The 16,512-nt window shown below is 33.9% G+C and overlaps 1 protein-coding gene across 2 annotated transcripts in view; it reads left to right on the plus strand.

Annotated features, from left to right (window-relative positions):
* LOC150092575 (dual specificity protein phosphatase CDC14C-like) overlaps window positions 1-16,512 on the plus strand; it is a 301,512-nt gene that overhangs the window by 187,512 nt on the left and 97,488 nt on the right. For both annotated transcript variants that reach the window (XM_090414344.1, XM_090414345.1), the window contains exons 6-7: window positions 1,599-1,665; window positions 9,499-9,561. In XM_090414344.1, the coding sequence (XP_090270470.1) occupies window positions 1,599-1,665; window positions 9,499-9,561 (130 nt within the window). The remainder of the gene's footprint in view (window positions 1-1,598; window positions 1,666-9,498; window positions 9,562-16,512) is intronic.

Below are 16,512 nucleotides of genomic sequence, written 5' to 3' on the forward strand. Positions count from 1 at the left end.
GAAAGATATTATCTGATTTGTCCCATAAAACTGAATGAATGGGGTTTTCCTGATTAGTGTTAGAATTCAGAACATGATTGGACAGAGCACTAGCTCTTGTTCTGCCGTATGTAATGCCTCTTTGATGTTCTTCAGTGCGCAGTTCGATGGATTTCTCCATTTGGCCAAAATAACACTAATGAGGAAAATCTCGTCTATTCAGTTTTATGGGACAAAACTGATAATATCTTTCGTTGCTATGACAAACTGGAAAGAAGAATAGTGGATTAAAAAGTAATTTATTAATTGTTTTCTTGGAATAGCCATTCTGTTGAAAGTACCTCCACGGGCAATCCCACCATTATCTACCTCAAAAATTTGGAATCATCTCTACACTAGGCAGTCATGCTCGCTCACTCCTGTGTGAAGAAGATGTCAAAAAAGAACTTCCGTTTCTTCGTTCTGCTTTTCAATGGCTATTCCAAGAAAACAATTAATAAATTACTTTTCAATCCACTCCCTCACCATAGTACAACAAATAGTGAAAGAAGCCACATATATCAGCTCTGTTTCACCAAAATTGGCCAAGGTTCTTAATAAACAACATCTGGACTTCATTCACTCCTCTTCCAAAACTCCATTCCTTACTGAGGCGACCTAAACAAAGACATGACAATCTTAAATATCCTGGTATTTACCGGATATGGTGTAACTGTGATAAACTTTATTTTGGCCAGATGGAGAAATCCATCGAATTGCACACTGAAGAACATCAAAAAGATGTTACATATGGCAGAACAAGGGCTAGTGCTCTGTCCAACCATGTTCTGAATTCTAACACTAATGAGGAAAACCCTGTCCAATCAGTTTTACGGGACAAATCTGATAATATCTTTCGTTGCTATGACAAACTGGAAAGAAGAATAGTTGAATCTAAAAAAAATCTCCCTTAATCCAATGCATCTTAACAACAACTTTAGTTATAATCTTTCAGACTGTCATTGTGCTGCCATCCAATTTTGGCATTCATGAGATCTTGAATGCATTGTGCACACCCAACAATGAGGTTATACAGAGAACAGCTTTAAATATCCAGACACTAACACTTTGTTGTTTAGACTTTATTCCTTTACAGTTTTTGTTGGTTGTTTCTCTTTTTTTTTTGTGCACCTGAAGAAGTCTTCTTAACCACCTTACCAGCCATTATGGATCAAATATGCATTCTCATACACTTCGTATCCATCATATATTTCAATGTGATATCAATGGTATTACAATTTTAATATGCACTTGATAATCATGATAACCTTGACGTCTATAGATGTCTTGGCTGGTAGTGTGGTTAAAGATGAAACTAGTCTTGCTGAATAAAAACAGTGTTTTATTTTTTAATCTCTCAGCTTCCAGTCATTTAATATTTAAATAAATATATATATATGTGTGTGTGTGTGTGTGTGTGTGTGTGTGTGGATTTTTAAACATTTTTAAATTTCTACTCAGTGGCATTTCAGGATAATAATATTGACATGTACGATGTGTAATATTTTCTAAATTTGAAGTAGTACTAATGGATATGATATTGCAATGCAGAGGTTTTAAAATATGATATATTATTTCAGAGATGCATCTGTAGGACCTTCAATTTATAGTCTTACATTGTTAGACTGTCTAAGAGCTGTCCGAAGAGTAAGTAAAATGCTTTATTATATTTTATTTAACAGTACAAACTATTTTACTGTTAAACAGAACAAATTTTGTTATTAGTGATAAATATATTCTTACTATTGAATTCATTTCTAGGTTCATTATGCAAAATGTGTAAGCATCTATTATATGTGTGATATTTAAGTATACACATGTTATAACTGTGTCTTTTCTGGACAGACCTTAATATCAAAATTTAGTATTTAGGATCTGTACTAAAAATTGTCAATTATCTCTCGGATGAAATTTAACTAAATTTTTCTAACTTGGCAAAAAGTGACAGAATGATACAAAAATAATTACTTTGTCCTTGGTTAATGTTAATTATTCAAATTTTGTATTTTTACGTTTTCTACAAATCTAGATTCAGCTCCTTTGATACCGAATGATATCATATATTTAAATACTATTTCAATGTGACTTTTTATGATTGCCTTGGATCATTTCCATATTTGTTTAAAACAGTGCAAAACACAATTTCTACTGTTGATTCTTAGCAATAACATTTTCTCTAGAAAGTTTCATAGACATCTGTTTTTATGTGACCTACCACAGAATGTTGTAAACCTAGAGTAGATTGGTATGTTGAATGGGTTAAGGATTTTTTTTTATTCTTATTAGTTTCTATTTTTATATATGTGTTGACATAATCTGGAAATCTTGCTCTAGAAATAAGGACAGAACTTAGATGAAAAGCCAAATGGCTATTTTTTTCTGGCAAGGTTGATAAGTAAAGGGGATAAAATTTTTATCCCCTTTACTTAAGGACAGAACTTTTTCAAGCTGCTTCGGGCCTCTAAGAAATGGTTGTGGTCTCATATCAAGTAATGATTAAAAATTTTAAATTTTTTCCTAAAACTGATATTTAAGGAAAGTGTATATAGCTGCCACAAAATATCTGTTTATTAATTTCAATGCAATCCACATTTTTCATAATAATAACAGTAATAATAATTCTTAATTTCATTATGACTGTAACTATCAGTAGAAGTGGAAAAGTGGCCACAGATTATTTTACTTCTTTGCTTAATCTTGGAGGATAGAAGGAAAAAAAATTTTTTTTGTTTGTTTTTGTTGTTCATGTTCTGGTTCTTCTGAATAACTGCAAATGTATGTAGACTCATCAAAATTGGCACAGCGATGCCCAAAACTTCGATTTTCATCAGTTTCTTTACTAATATGCCATGTTAATGTTGGTAGAAATCACCTATCTAATTTTCATCCATTTGATGTTTCACTTGATGCTATATATATATATATATATATATATATATATAGTGTTCGTACTCAGGAATATCTTTCTTGAAAAACTTATGAGACAACTTTCTCAAGCAACATGTGAAAGAAGGAACAAAGTCAAAGCGTGTTAGATTTGATTAGAAGGGGGTCTCAGTTAAGAATATGAGTTTCACCACTTTTTTTTTTTTTTACTCTGAAGAAAAGTTTATTAAACTCTGATATTTTTCAACAAATTTCTGAATATGTTGAAGACCATCAGATACAACACCAAATACTAAGGGATTTTAATCAACATACATTTCACCTTTAGTGTTGATACTATGGACAAAATTATTAATTTATGACTCATTCAGATACCTTTAATGTTTGTTGGGCTATCAAAATCAACTTGACAAACCAGATTGTCTACAAGAGGATTACAAAACATTCAACATACGTTTCAGATTTCTACTCTCATCATGATCTATCAAGAAAAATGCCATTCCATACTTGTTTTTAATCTCCAGTAAAAAATATATTTATAAAAGTATTTTATAACAACATTAAATTACATAGGCATATTCAAATCTATACATAATTCATAGAATATTTCAAAGTTATTTTCATTATCCACAGCTTCTTGCTTTTTAATTAGTTATCCATAAAAAGAGAGGAAAAAATTAAAATTTCTTACAAAATAATTCAAGGAACTCAAAAATTACAAGAGGACTGCATATCACATTCTTATTTTAAACATATACATTAACTTTACTTATACTTGAAGTTTACAAAAATGTCCATATACAAAGGCAGCCCTGCATGTCTTACTTTATGCCTACTTTATGTATAAGACAACAGTTAAGCTTTAAATAATATATGGAATTTTAGTTAAGGCATTCAAATATCACCTGCTATCCATGCATGTTCCTGGTCTTCCATATTTCTATCCACTCATATACATTGTCAAGATTTTCTTCCATACCACTTGCTGGTGACAATGATCATGCCATATCCTGGAAGTAGCTAACTATATGAATTAGCTGACCATTCACTTTCACTATGTTGCCCTCAGTAACATTTTCATTTGTCCGTGCAGAAATTAGCCATCCACAATGTAGTTCATCCTTCAGAGACTCCCTCCCCTCTTTAAACGTTGAAAACCAGCAGAACACCTGTGCACGGTTTACAGTTATTGCTGTAAACTTTTTTTAGGTCTTGGTACACTTCTGTAGCAGTTTTTCCTAATTTACAGTAAAGTTTTATCATAGCTCTTTGCTTTATGATACAACTTCTGACATACCCCACTCACGAAAAATGCTACGTCACCCGACTCAAAAGTTGCACCTGCAATTACAATGCGTTCTGGCAGTCAAAACTATAAACATGTTTGTTTCTTTTGTTCAAAGAGCTGTCCTGTACAAAAATCAATCTCATTACTTAACAGGTACACTGTATATACAGATAAGTCTTGTTATACGTGGAGGTTGCATTCTCAAGAATTGGTGCATGTATTCTAAATTGCATAAAACAGGAGACTTAAATCATGGGATAATAGATGTTGTGTTCCCAAACAAGCAAGATTCCAATCTTTCAAGATGAATTTAATCAAAAATGCACCTAGTTTTCATACATATTAAGGCATAAGTGTATTAAATAAAATATTCGGCATGTATAAAACAAATAACTGTAGTTCTTTATTTTTATGATTACTACATCATAATCATATCTTCTTTAGCCGGCATGCTGAAGTTGAAGACTCGTTGGAGGCTGAAAGTTATGAAGCTCCTTTTTTCAAGTATCTCTCAGTTGAAAAGTGCTAGTCTCCTGACTTGCACCTTTCAGTTGTAATCTCTCAGTGTGCAACCTCCATTTGATAATCATTGCTTTGAAGGAAAATTAAAATTTTATCATTCGTCAATGGCAACATGATCTGCCTCCCCAGTCATGTTGAGATTATGGAATGCATAAGTCGAACCACCCATAACTTCCAGCAAAAGGTGTTGGTTTCTTTTCAGGTCTTCAGATCTTCATACAAATCTTTCACCTTTTCTAGTTTGATTGCCTCAGACAAAGGCATGTTCTGATGCACAATCCATATAGCCAGCATCCTTTCCATTTTCTCAATTGCATGACATCGAGATTTTGTTATTCTAGTTATGCTGAGATTTGTGGATGATGGAGCACTCTTGTGCAATTGTGTCAGTGTTATCTCTGCACAATTACTCAATCCCATGGCACTTTTTAATGTCAATGCTCCATTCATCTCTATGAAACTGATTCAGAACTTCCAATTTCAGCTCTGAAGAATGGGATATTTGGTCTTTATTCTCATTCTTCTTTTCACTTAGTTTCCTTTGCTTTTTCTCTTTTCAGAACATCTAACTCAAAGGATGCAGAAGTTTTTTTCGTTTTGTTTTTTTACAGATACAGACAATATTGTATAGACCAGTAAAGATGCAAAATGGACACAAAGCCACTGAACAGCAAGTGGAAGCAGGAAACAAGGCACATGTGGTTTGGATAAGAAACAGCAATAGTCCTTATGTGCTGTAATAATGAAACCATGTATATGCAAAAATTCAGATAACGAAATTGCATATAACATGAGTTTCCTATACAAATCCCAGATCTGCCCAACCATAGAATATTGCTCCTGTATTTGGGTAGTGCACCAAAATCCTCTCTAAGATTGCTCGATTTTATCCAGAAGAGTGCAATCTGGTTAATTAATGATCAGTCTCACATCTCTATTTCAATCCATTTCTCACAGATGTTTAGTTTCAGCCTTGTGCCTCTTCTTCAGATATTTTCATTGATAGTGCTTTGCTGAATTGGCTATTATTCCTCCACTTTCCTCCAAAATCATTAGAACAAGAGCTGCTGCTAACCAACATCTTTTTACATCCATCTTGAAACTTAACAAACCAACTTCATTGCCTCCTCTTTCATTCTGTCTTCTTCTGTTCTTTGGAACAGCTTCCTCGATTCTGCCTTCCCCAAAGAATATCTCATATTGAGGTGGCAGAGTTTTTCAGGGTTTTTCATCCTGCAAAGCGGATGAAAAACCCTACAGCAACTCTCATAGCCAGAGTTGCTTCAGGTGAAAATCCAAATAAACCAAACCAAACCAAATCCAAAAAAAAATACTACCTTCAGTTGTTCAAAAAAAATGTAAACAGATTTTTCATTTCCTTTTATCCTCTTACCCACACATTGGTGAGATTTGCTGTATGCTATATGTCTTGTAACCTTTTTGTATGGTCAGATAAAATCCCCAAATCCTTCTCTTCATCAATTTCCTGGAGATTTTCATCATTGTACTAGAAAGCATGTAAACTTTTCAAAACTGGTGAAACTAGATATATTAATGCGGGGGGGGGGGTGTAGGAGCAATCAAGCACATGTCTCGCACCCCTGGGACAAATGAACGTGAGTGCAGAAATAGCCATCTCTGGGATAGTTAAATATGAATGAGTGCGAAGAGCTGTGTGTAGTGTCTTAGGTTTCGAATCTCAATGGGCAGGTTATGATGTATGAAATGCATGTACATGAATGCCCGAAGTATCAGAAATAAAGGAGAGGAGTTTTTGGCATTGGTCAGCTCGACTTGGCCCAAAATTATTGGCATCAGTGAGAACTGGTTGTCAGAGAATGATGTAGTTACAGGGATAGAATGTAACGGATATTGTATTTTCAGAGAAGATAAGAAGAAATAGTGCAGGAGGAGTATTATTATTAATGATAGCTGAAGAACTTTGACCAACAAAAATAGAAGTTAAGGAAGATTGTATATCCGAGGGAAAGGTTCATTAGAGGCAGTTGGTGTGAGATATAGGCCAATAGCACAAAATATATTTTTGGTTGCTGCTATAAACCTGGGATTCCAGAAGAAGATGTGAATAGCCTGCATTGGCAGATTAGCACAATGAGTGCAGACCAAGCAATTATCATGGGAGACCATGGGATATAGACTGGAAGGAGGAAAGGGCCCATGGCAAAATGGAAATGGAGTTTATATGGTTACTAATGGATAATTACGTGAGACATCATGTAATAGAGGGGACCAGGGATTTGAAAGTATTGGATCTGGTTATAGTATCAGAAGAGCTATCTATAACTACAGTAGCAACCCTGCCTCAAATCAGGGAAAGTGACCGTGCAGTCTTGTCTTGGGAGGTTGCTCATCATGTAGAAATTTCAGTCAAGAAAGGGTTTATGCAGAACCTACAATGCTTAGGGGACAATTTGAAGCATTGTCATGGCATAAGAAACTACATAGAATGAATATTATTCGTGTATGGGAGGTGGTCAGTGATTGTTTGAGCAAGGCAGTATCATAGTTCATACTCTGGGTCAGGAGGATAAACCAAGTAGGAATTATGTGGATGACTAGTAATATAAAACAGGAGCTGCAAAAAATGGGACCATTGTACAAGGAATATAAACAACAAGGTGATCAGCATGTGCATGAGCAGTATAAAGCTCAAGCTAGAAGGGTAACCAGTATGGTAAGGAAAGCTAAATCAGATTTTAAGAGAAAATTAGCTAAGCAGGCCAAAGTAAATCTGAAAGAGTTTTTGCTACATAGCAGGTAAGAAACATAATGATTATGGAATGATTGCTTTACTTTTCTCAGTGGTAGGAAAGTAACAGGAGCAGAAGAAATAGTTCAGTTCCTAAGTGATCACTTTTCGAGGACATATCATCCAGACAGTGAGTGACTTTGCATTTACTGAGATGACAGAGACTGATGTGAGCATTGAGATAGATGAAGTGGAGGTACTCAGTATATTGAAAAATATCAACGTGAAGACGACAGTGGGCCTGGACAGTATGTCTGCTTGTATGCTACAAGAATGTGCAAGTGATCTGGCAGTGCCTCTAATCTATCTATCTATTCCCTTCTGCCATACGGCCGGGGGGGGGGTAGCTATATGGTATATGGTAGCATATAGCTATATGCTACCATACTAGGGAGATGATTATGAGCAAGGTGGTTTCCCGTTGCCTTCCTTGCCGTAAGTATTTATGACTGTAACCTGTGTGTTCACGGGGCCGGTTTGCCTGCTTACGGGATGAAAAACCCCAGATAAACTGGCGGAAAAAACCCTACTGTCCACGCCCAAGACCGGCTAACTTGGCTATGGCTGAGGAAGATCCTTAAGCTCCTCACGTCGTGGACGGGAATCGAACCTAGGACACTCCTTCCCCAGGCATATGGTTGCGAAGCAGAAAGCCACTAGGCTAACCGTGCGGACAGTGCCTCTAATGAAGTTGTTTAATCTAAGTCTCAGCTCTGGCAAGGTGGTTCCAGGAGAGTGGAAAGAGGGTAAGATATTTCCATTACATAAAAATAGCTCCAAGACAGAAGTAGCAAATTGCAGACCAATTAATATCTCTGAAGTGGTGGTTAAACTATTGGAAAAGTTGGGTAAAAGTAAAATTCAGGAATCGGTATATAGGAACATGATAGAGGGCAGCATTGCTTTGTAAAAGGTAGATCCTGCCTCAGTAATTTATTCACATATAATAATAAGGTGCCAGCAGAATTGAATAAAGGAAATGGCTGTGCAGAGCCCTGGGGCACTAGTGGGCGCCTAGGGCTTTGCATTAGGACCACTACTCATTAATTTGTATATTAATATATAGTGGAAGATTTGAAGAGGGATATTTAATTGTTCACTAATGATGCAAATTATTGAGGGCAGCAGCTGATAAAAAATGATGTAGATTTCTTACAGGATGATTGAAATAAATTGGCAGTGTGAGCAAAGGACAATGGTCATCAATTTAATTGTTGTAAAATGTAAGGTAATTTACTTTGGGATCAAAATATTACATGCTTCATATCATATTGATGGTACTAGTTCACTGGAAATTGTTGAGACTAGGGATCTATGGATGATGGTGAATAAAGATTTGAAATTCAGAGGACATATTGCAAGAGTTGGCAAAATAGCTCAAAGGATTACTTGGATGTTGAAGAACACGTTGACAAATAAAGATAGGGAGGTTATTATCCCTCTTTATAAGACTATTATTATCCATCTTTATATTCAGCCACATGTGATATCCTATCAGATGCCTTTACAAAATATAGCAGTATTATTGTATAGCCATTCCCTTTATCAACTCAACTCTATGATTAAAAAATGACTAAATTACTATGGGACGACCTAACCTTCACAAAGCTATGACTCCCTCCCTCCTCATTCTTATCCACCTGGTGCAGAATTTGTCTTTGACCACCTTTCCCAATACCTTGACAACTGTTCCCAAAATACTGATTGGTCCATAATTTGCTGCTTAAGTCTTGGAGCAGAGCCTCCTTCGTGCAACAGAACTATTTTGCTCTGCCAATCCTTTGGGACTTTTCGAGAGTTGAGACCTAAGTTAAAATGTAAATTAAAAAATGTAAAATATAAATGTGCATAAAAAAATTACTTAATCTTTTCCAAGGATTACATTGATACCATTTATTCTTTTTATCCTAATACATTATTAATCAGATAAATTATCACTATGCAAAATTTGGATTACTTATAATGATTATTTCTGCATAAAACTATTATTTAATTCCTTTTTTTTTTATTATAGGCTCTTTCTCATGGATTTTTTAATTTTGATGACTTTGATGTTGAAGAATATGAATTTTATGAAGTAAGTGTCCATTTATATATTTGAATAGTACTTTTTGCATCTAATATTTGTGTGGTTTAGTATGTGTTCATTTGATCTGCTATGGAGATCACATGTTAATTAATGAGAAATGTAATCATTTTTTCTAGTTTTTATATATATATATATGTCTTATATCCCTGATGATGTAAATCCACTGACTTATGAAACTTGTGAGGTTTTTATATTAGGTGAATGAAATGTAATTTTTGTTAACAAACATATGGTCTCCATGGCAGAAGTCAAATGTATGTTTTTTATTTATTCCTTGGAAAATACTTGAGTTTTTACTACTTCATAATGCGAAGAAACTTTTGTACTGGCTGTACAGTTGAATTGTTTTAATAGATTTAATAGATTTCATACAGAGGTGGCAGTGTGTTTGTTTTTCTGTAAACTTGAGTTTTTCATTTCACAAATCACGCAAACCATCCAAAAGAACAAACACAATTAGTAGATATAATATACTGTCTTTATAGTTTGTAACTTCATCCATAATTTCAACCAATCCTCATTCATAAGTGCTTGCTTATTCATAAAATATTTGTCAGCCAATTTTAAAGTTAGAATGTTAAACTAGGGCCACTGCAACAAAAATAAGTGAGATTATATTATGAATTAAAGAGAAACTGAGAACACATAGCAAGACCTTAATTTTGTTTATTATTTATATTAGTTTTTCAGTGGCATGTATTCAATACCATAAGAACAAAATAAACTATGAATTTATTAATTCTGCTAATATTAGGCTGGGTTCAAACTAGCATCCTTAAAGCACAAATGCACTTGAGAAGAAACTATACTGCAACCAAGTAATAGCAAAAACAATTCAAACTTGATAAGAAAGCAAAAACTGAAGCCCTAGCAAGTATCATCTGGGTCAAAGATAGCAGTCTATGCTAATCTAAAGGCTGTTTCAAACGTATAGTTTTCCTTGATCAAAGCACTATTGATCTTAACTGTGTTGAAATCAATAGTGCTTTATTGCATAAATAGCTTTTATTTATGTTATTAATGCATTCATCTGTATAAATATTTATGCAGCTGAATGCATAAATATATGCATATGTTATATTTATGCATTCAGCTGCATAAATATTTGTAAAAATGCTTAATATAACTACATTCTTATTTGTAATGGCTTTTGTTGTCTTTTTTTCCCATCTGATCCTATATTAAAAAGATGTCCAAACCATCGTCTAGCACAGTATTTCTCAAACTTCAGATATCTGCGGACCCCTTCTTAAATTTTCATTATTACCAAGTACCCCCTAATTAATTAATTAAAAAAATAAATTAATTAATTAAAAGGAATAAATTAATTTAAATTAATAAATTAATTTAAATTAATAAATTAATTTAAATTAATAAATTAATTTAAAATATTAAAAAATTAAATATCTATTTTATTCAAATTTATATGTTCATGTAAACAAAAAATATGATTTATTTTTAATAGAACAAACTTTATAAAGATACTATAAAGTTTTACTTACTTGAAATAATTTATCATCAATGAGAGGAGTGAAATTGCTTATGGTGAGATAAAATTTCAGCAAAATTTGGCTCTATAGTTGTTAATTTCAATCTCAGATGCGGTTCGACATCTATAATGCGATTCCTCTTCTTCATCTTAATATCTACAAGGGCCGAAAATCCAACTTCTGCACAGATATGAGCTTGGAAATAGAAAAATGAACCTTAGAGCTTTATCTGTTAATTCAGTAAATTCATTCTGCATTTGTAGCCAAAATGATGATAATGTATTCTCGCTGTATTTATTTTTTAGGAAACCATCAGAAGCTAGTTCTAAAAGTTGTTCTTCTTCTATTGACGATAGACCCTTTGGCATAAATTTGTTTTTATTGGAAGGGTATCTTATCCACTCAATATTAATGTCTAATTCAAGGAAATATTTTTCTAGATGCATTTGTAAGCTTTTTTTTTTAAATGCAGCATGATAGTAATTTTCAGATCATCATCAATTTGTTCATTTGAACTTGCGAGCAATTCATGAAGCGATGGAAACGCATCAAATTCTCCATTACCAACCCGCTTTTGCCATAATTTTATTTTTGCCAATGTGGCATTCACTTTATATCTTGGACATAAAATATAGAAATTTCCTTGCCTTGTAAAGATAAATTAAGACTATTTAATACTGTAAATATATCTGCCAGGTATGCTAATTGACTGAGCCATTTCCAATTATGACTACGACAAATAGTCGAGAAAGCATGGGAATATAACAAAGATCTGTATTTAAGTTTTGTAGTTCTGGAAAACGCATATGACAAGGCCCCAAGAGAGAAGCTATTCAAAACGCTACAGTTGTATGGTATCAGCGGATCATTATATCAAGCAATATTTAGTCTTTATTTGAGTTGTAAGTCAGCAGTTAGAATTGAAGGAAGTACAGGAAGATGGTTTAATGTTAAATCTGGTGTGAGGCAAGGATGTACATTATCCCCTCTGTTATTCATTATCTATATGGATCACATTATGAAGGAAAGTGATATTAAACATGATATCAAAATTGGAGATGTTAATGTCAGCTCTTTGCTTTATGCGGATGATGTTATACTTCTAAATAAATCCACTACAAGTCTGCAAGATTCTCTTACTAAATTGAATAACTGTTATAATAGATATGGTATGAAGATCAGCAATAAAAAGACAAAGACAATATAAATAGGCAGAATCATTGAAAATGTCAGCTGTGTTGTGAATGGAGAACCTGTGGAACAAGTAAAACATCTCAGCTACTTGGGCATGATTTTTAGTGAAGATGGTAAATTAAATATAGAAATAGACAACAGAATCAGCAAAGCTGGTATGGTGGGAAGCCAATTGAATAAATTCATATGGAATAAGAGAGACATTAGTTTGGAACACTAAATTAGCTGTATACAAGACAGTGTTCAAACCAGTTTTAACTTATGGATCTGAGAGCTGGGTCAGAAGTAAAACACTTGACCAAAGACCAGAGACTGCAGATATGAGAGTCCTGAGAAAGATTAGAGCCATGAACAGATGGCACCAATGGCAATATCATATTAAAAACGAGGATATTAGGAAAGAATTTGACATTGTCAGCATCCAGGAATGCGTTAGCAGAGCTAATCTCAGGTGGTATGGTCACTTAAATAGAATGGGAGAGGAAAGATTAGCAAAACAAGTGTTCTCTGCCTGGTTGGCAGGAAAACGACCCACAGGAAGACCAAAATTTAGATGGATTGATACGGTACAAAGTTCCTTAGATGATAGAAATATAAGATCTGATAATGTTGGAGTCTCGACAAGTAACGGACTGATTTGGAGGAAAATTGTGGATAGGAAGTTAGTAATAATGTAATTTTTTCATGTAGTACTATCATATCCTGAACACCCCTTGAGGGTGCATGGCAGAAATTTGATGATGATGATGATTTCCAATTATGTAAATGCTTTTTCAATTCAAACTTTTCATCAAGAAAAACTTATAGTTCATTCTGAAGTTCATATAAACAAGTAAGGACTTTTCCACGAGAAAGCCAACGAGCATCATTATGGAAAAGAAGTTGTGTATAGTTGCTTCCCATTTCTTTGCAAAGTTGAGAGAAAAGTCCGGCATTTAGAGGACGGCCTTTAATATAATTTATGATTTTTACAGCTTCATCAAGAACTTTTCTTAGGTCTGTAGACATCATATGTGTAGCCAAAGCCTCCCTGTGTATGCAGCAGTGTGTTGACTTTGCATTTGGTGCAACAGCTTGAATCCTTGAAACAAGCCCTTTTTTAGATCCGACCATGGATTTCACTCCGTCCGTGCTTATTCCAACATAACTTTTCCAATCAAGCTTGTTTTGGTGCATAAAGGTATTTATACTGTTGAATATTTCTTTTGCTGTTGTATGTTCTGGCAAGGGTTGGCAATATAAAAGGTCGTCATGAATTTTTTTTTTTTTTTTCGTACCTAACGAACACTAGAAGATTTGTAATGTCGATGGATTTATCTACCTGCAATGCATAATAATGACTCTTACATATATGGGATAACAATGTTTGTTTTATATTTTCAGCCATTTCAGTGATTCTTCGATGAACTGTACTATTTTTTTGAAAGGCAAATCCGGTCAAAAGATCTTTTTGCATTATCTCCGATCATAATTTTCGCTATTATTTTTGCTGCAGGCTTGATCAAAGTTTTACCAATTGTTTCTGCTGCACCACTTTTTGCTATTAATAGTGACACGCGATATGAAGCTTCTAAAGCCTTCATGTTTTCACCTCCTGACACGATCGACATCACTTTTTGAGATTCTTTTAAATTTTTTAGTTTATTTTGAAAAAATTCGACAGGTTTGTCCTTGCATTCGTTATGTTTCGATTCAAAATGGCGATTTAAATTACATGGTTTCATGCTTTCATTTTTTAAAGTTTCACCACAAATTACACATAATGGAATAGGTTCCTCTTCATTTCCTGTTCGTGAAAATCCACATTTCAAGTAATTTATATCGTACTTATGAAGTTTTCTCATCTTCTTCCTAGTTGGTTCTTTAGAGATGTCAGACGACACACACTTATGAATTTCACTTGATCCAGATACAATATCAACATTTTCTTGTTGCTGACAGCTAATTGTATCTACTATGTTCCTCTCTTTTGCGCATTTTAAAAATCCAGTCTTTAACCAGTGATCCATACTTAAGAATTTGAAAGCTAAAAAAAATCACCGTATTTAACGAATAGTCCTTCAACAAATGGCTAGTGAAAGCAGAACTCGAAACAGACAGCAATGGTAGGCCAGTAGAGATAAAGCAGCTATGAAGACGTTCATATGATTGGTGCGGTATTATCAAAAGATCGTGCTACTAATTGACAAAGGCAAGCTGACAGTTCAGTTGAAATGCCGAATTCCTTATATAATATCTGAAACACATTCACTATATATTTCTTAGTTTTAACACGTTCACTCAAACAAAACCATATGTTGCCGGTGCACCATGTGGTTTTGATTGTTTACTACACAGCATAAATTATTATGCATTTTATGTGGGAGGGATCATGCGATTAATTAGTTAGTGCACAATTAAAGCACTGTTTGTTGAGAAACATATTACACAGCCTGCAGATGTCTCTGTACCTTATTCAGTGATACAATAGGAACGTTTTACTATCTCAAATTTAAATTTTATTCCATGCCTTAATGATGCATAGCCAAAAATTGCCATGGACTCCCTGAAGACCTTTCGTGGATCCCCGGCGGTCCACATACCACACTTTGAGAAGCACTGGTCTAGCAGAGCTGTGTTTGCTAATGAGCAGTTTATTTCTTATGAGCTTAGTGGATGTTAACCAGTTAACCATTTTTCTGTTTTTGCTTATAGAACCATTTATGACTCTAATTCTGACTATATTCATGCACCATGTGCTTCTGTATTTATCAGTGCATAGTTTGTCTCAGAAAAATGCATAAGGGTTGTTAGTTTGCATTAGAAAGTTGCATTCATTTAGCACTTTAGCTGACTTTTCATAAGTACTTCAGATATAAAGAATGAGATCATCATGTATGTTGGGGGGAAGATGAAGAGTGAACCTAGTATGTTATCTATAGCAGTTATAGGGTTAAAACAGTTGATTAAAAAATTGTGTAACACAATCATAAAGATCAGTATCATGACAGTCCTTTATAATGAGCAATCTATTAATAGTTTCTCTTAATCCTTTCATTATCTGGCCACATGGTAACTAAATTTGAAATGGCTTCCTCAGCAACTTTAAGAAACAACATGAAATCATACAATTTACCATTGAAATTGAAAACCAAAATTCATTTCCATTTGTGGATACATTTGTCATGTTTTCCCTCAGACAGTCTATCCTTTACTGTCTACTGCAATTGCACATATACTGCCAATACATATATTCAAACTGTTACCATCACCTTTCACAACAACTTGAAGTCATTAACACTCTCAGAAACAGAGCATTAACAATTTGCTCTAATGAGCAAGCTGTTAAGCAAGAATTATTAGCAATGTTATAGCAAAAATACCATCCATAAAATTCTTCACAAAACTATGCTTAAAAATGGAAATAAAATAGATTGAAGTAAAACTATAGCCATTCCATATGTTAAAAGGATACCAAAAGAAAGAGAGCGCTACCTTTAAACCCCTACATAACTGAAAAACATATTCAGTTTACTTTAATGCAATTCACATATTTAAAATCTTTCTTTCCCCACTCCCTGCACCCTATGGTATATCATATCCAGTGCACTTGCAACTTACCTTAATTGGTGAAACAGGATGCATGATTCCAATCTGGAAAAAAGAATATAAACGATACATCAAATTTAACAACTTTGGTAAGTCAGCTTGTGCGCTTAGAGAATACAGAGACAAATGTAAGAAAGCTAAACACTGTGTAAAACTAGCTAAACAAAAGTCATGGGAAGACTTTGGTAAGAACATAGAAAATAAATATCAAGAAGGTGGTAAAATATTCTGGAGGCTGTTGAAAAAGCTCAGAAATGGAGGGAAGAGTGCTGTAGAAGGAATTAGAGAATAAAGGTAACATGAAAACTGGAGATAAAGATATCCTTGATGTATGGATCAATTACTCTGAAAAATTACTAAATGAAACAAGCAGTGACAGCACAGTGGTAAAAAACACTCAACAGATATGTAATCAGGAATACATATAAATTCTTAAAGTAGAAAAAGCCATCAAAAGCCTGAAATGTGCAAAGGCAACTGGAGTCGATGATATTTGACCAGAAATGCTCAAGTATGGAGGTATAAAAGCAGTGGTGAGCTATGCGGGGCTCGCCAGAGCCCTTTGTTAAATTTTTCTCAAATTTGCGAGCCCCTTGTTCTTCTTGTTTACTTTTTTTATTTTTTCAAAAAAAAAAACAAAACATAATTTTTTTAAATATATTAAGTG

The sequence above is a fragment of the Typopeltis vanoorti genome, chromosome 25 (assembly GCF_054136105.1).
Source record: "Typopeltis vanoorti isolate ZY-2024b chromosome 25, IOZ_Tvanoo_1.0, whole genome shotgun sequence".
NCBI classification, from domain to species: Eukaryota; Metazoa; Arthropoda; class Arachnida; order Uropygi; family Thelyphonidae; genus Typopeltis; species Typopeltis vanoorti.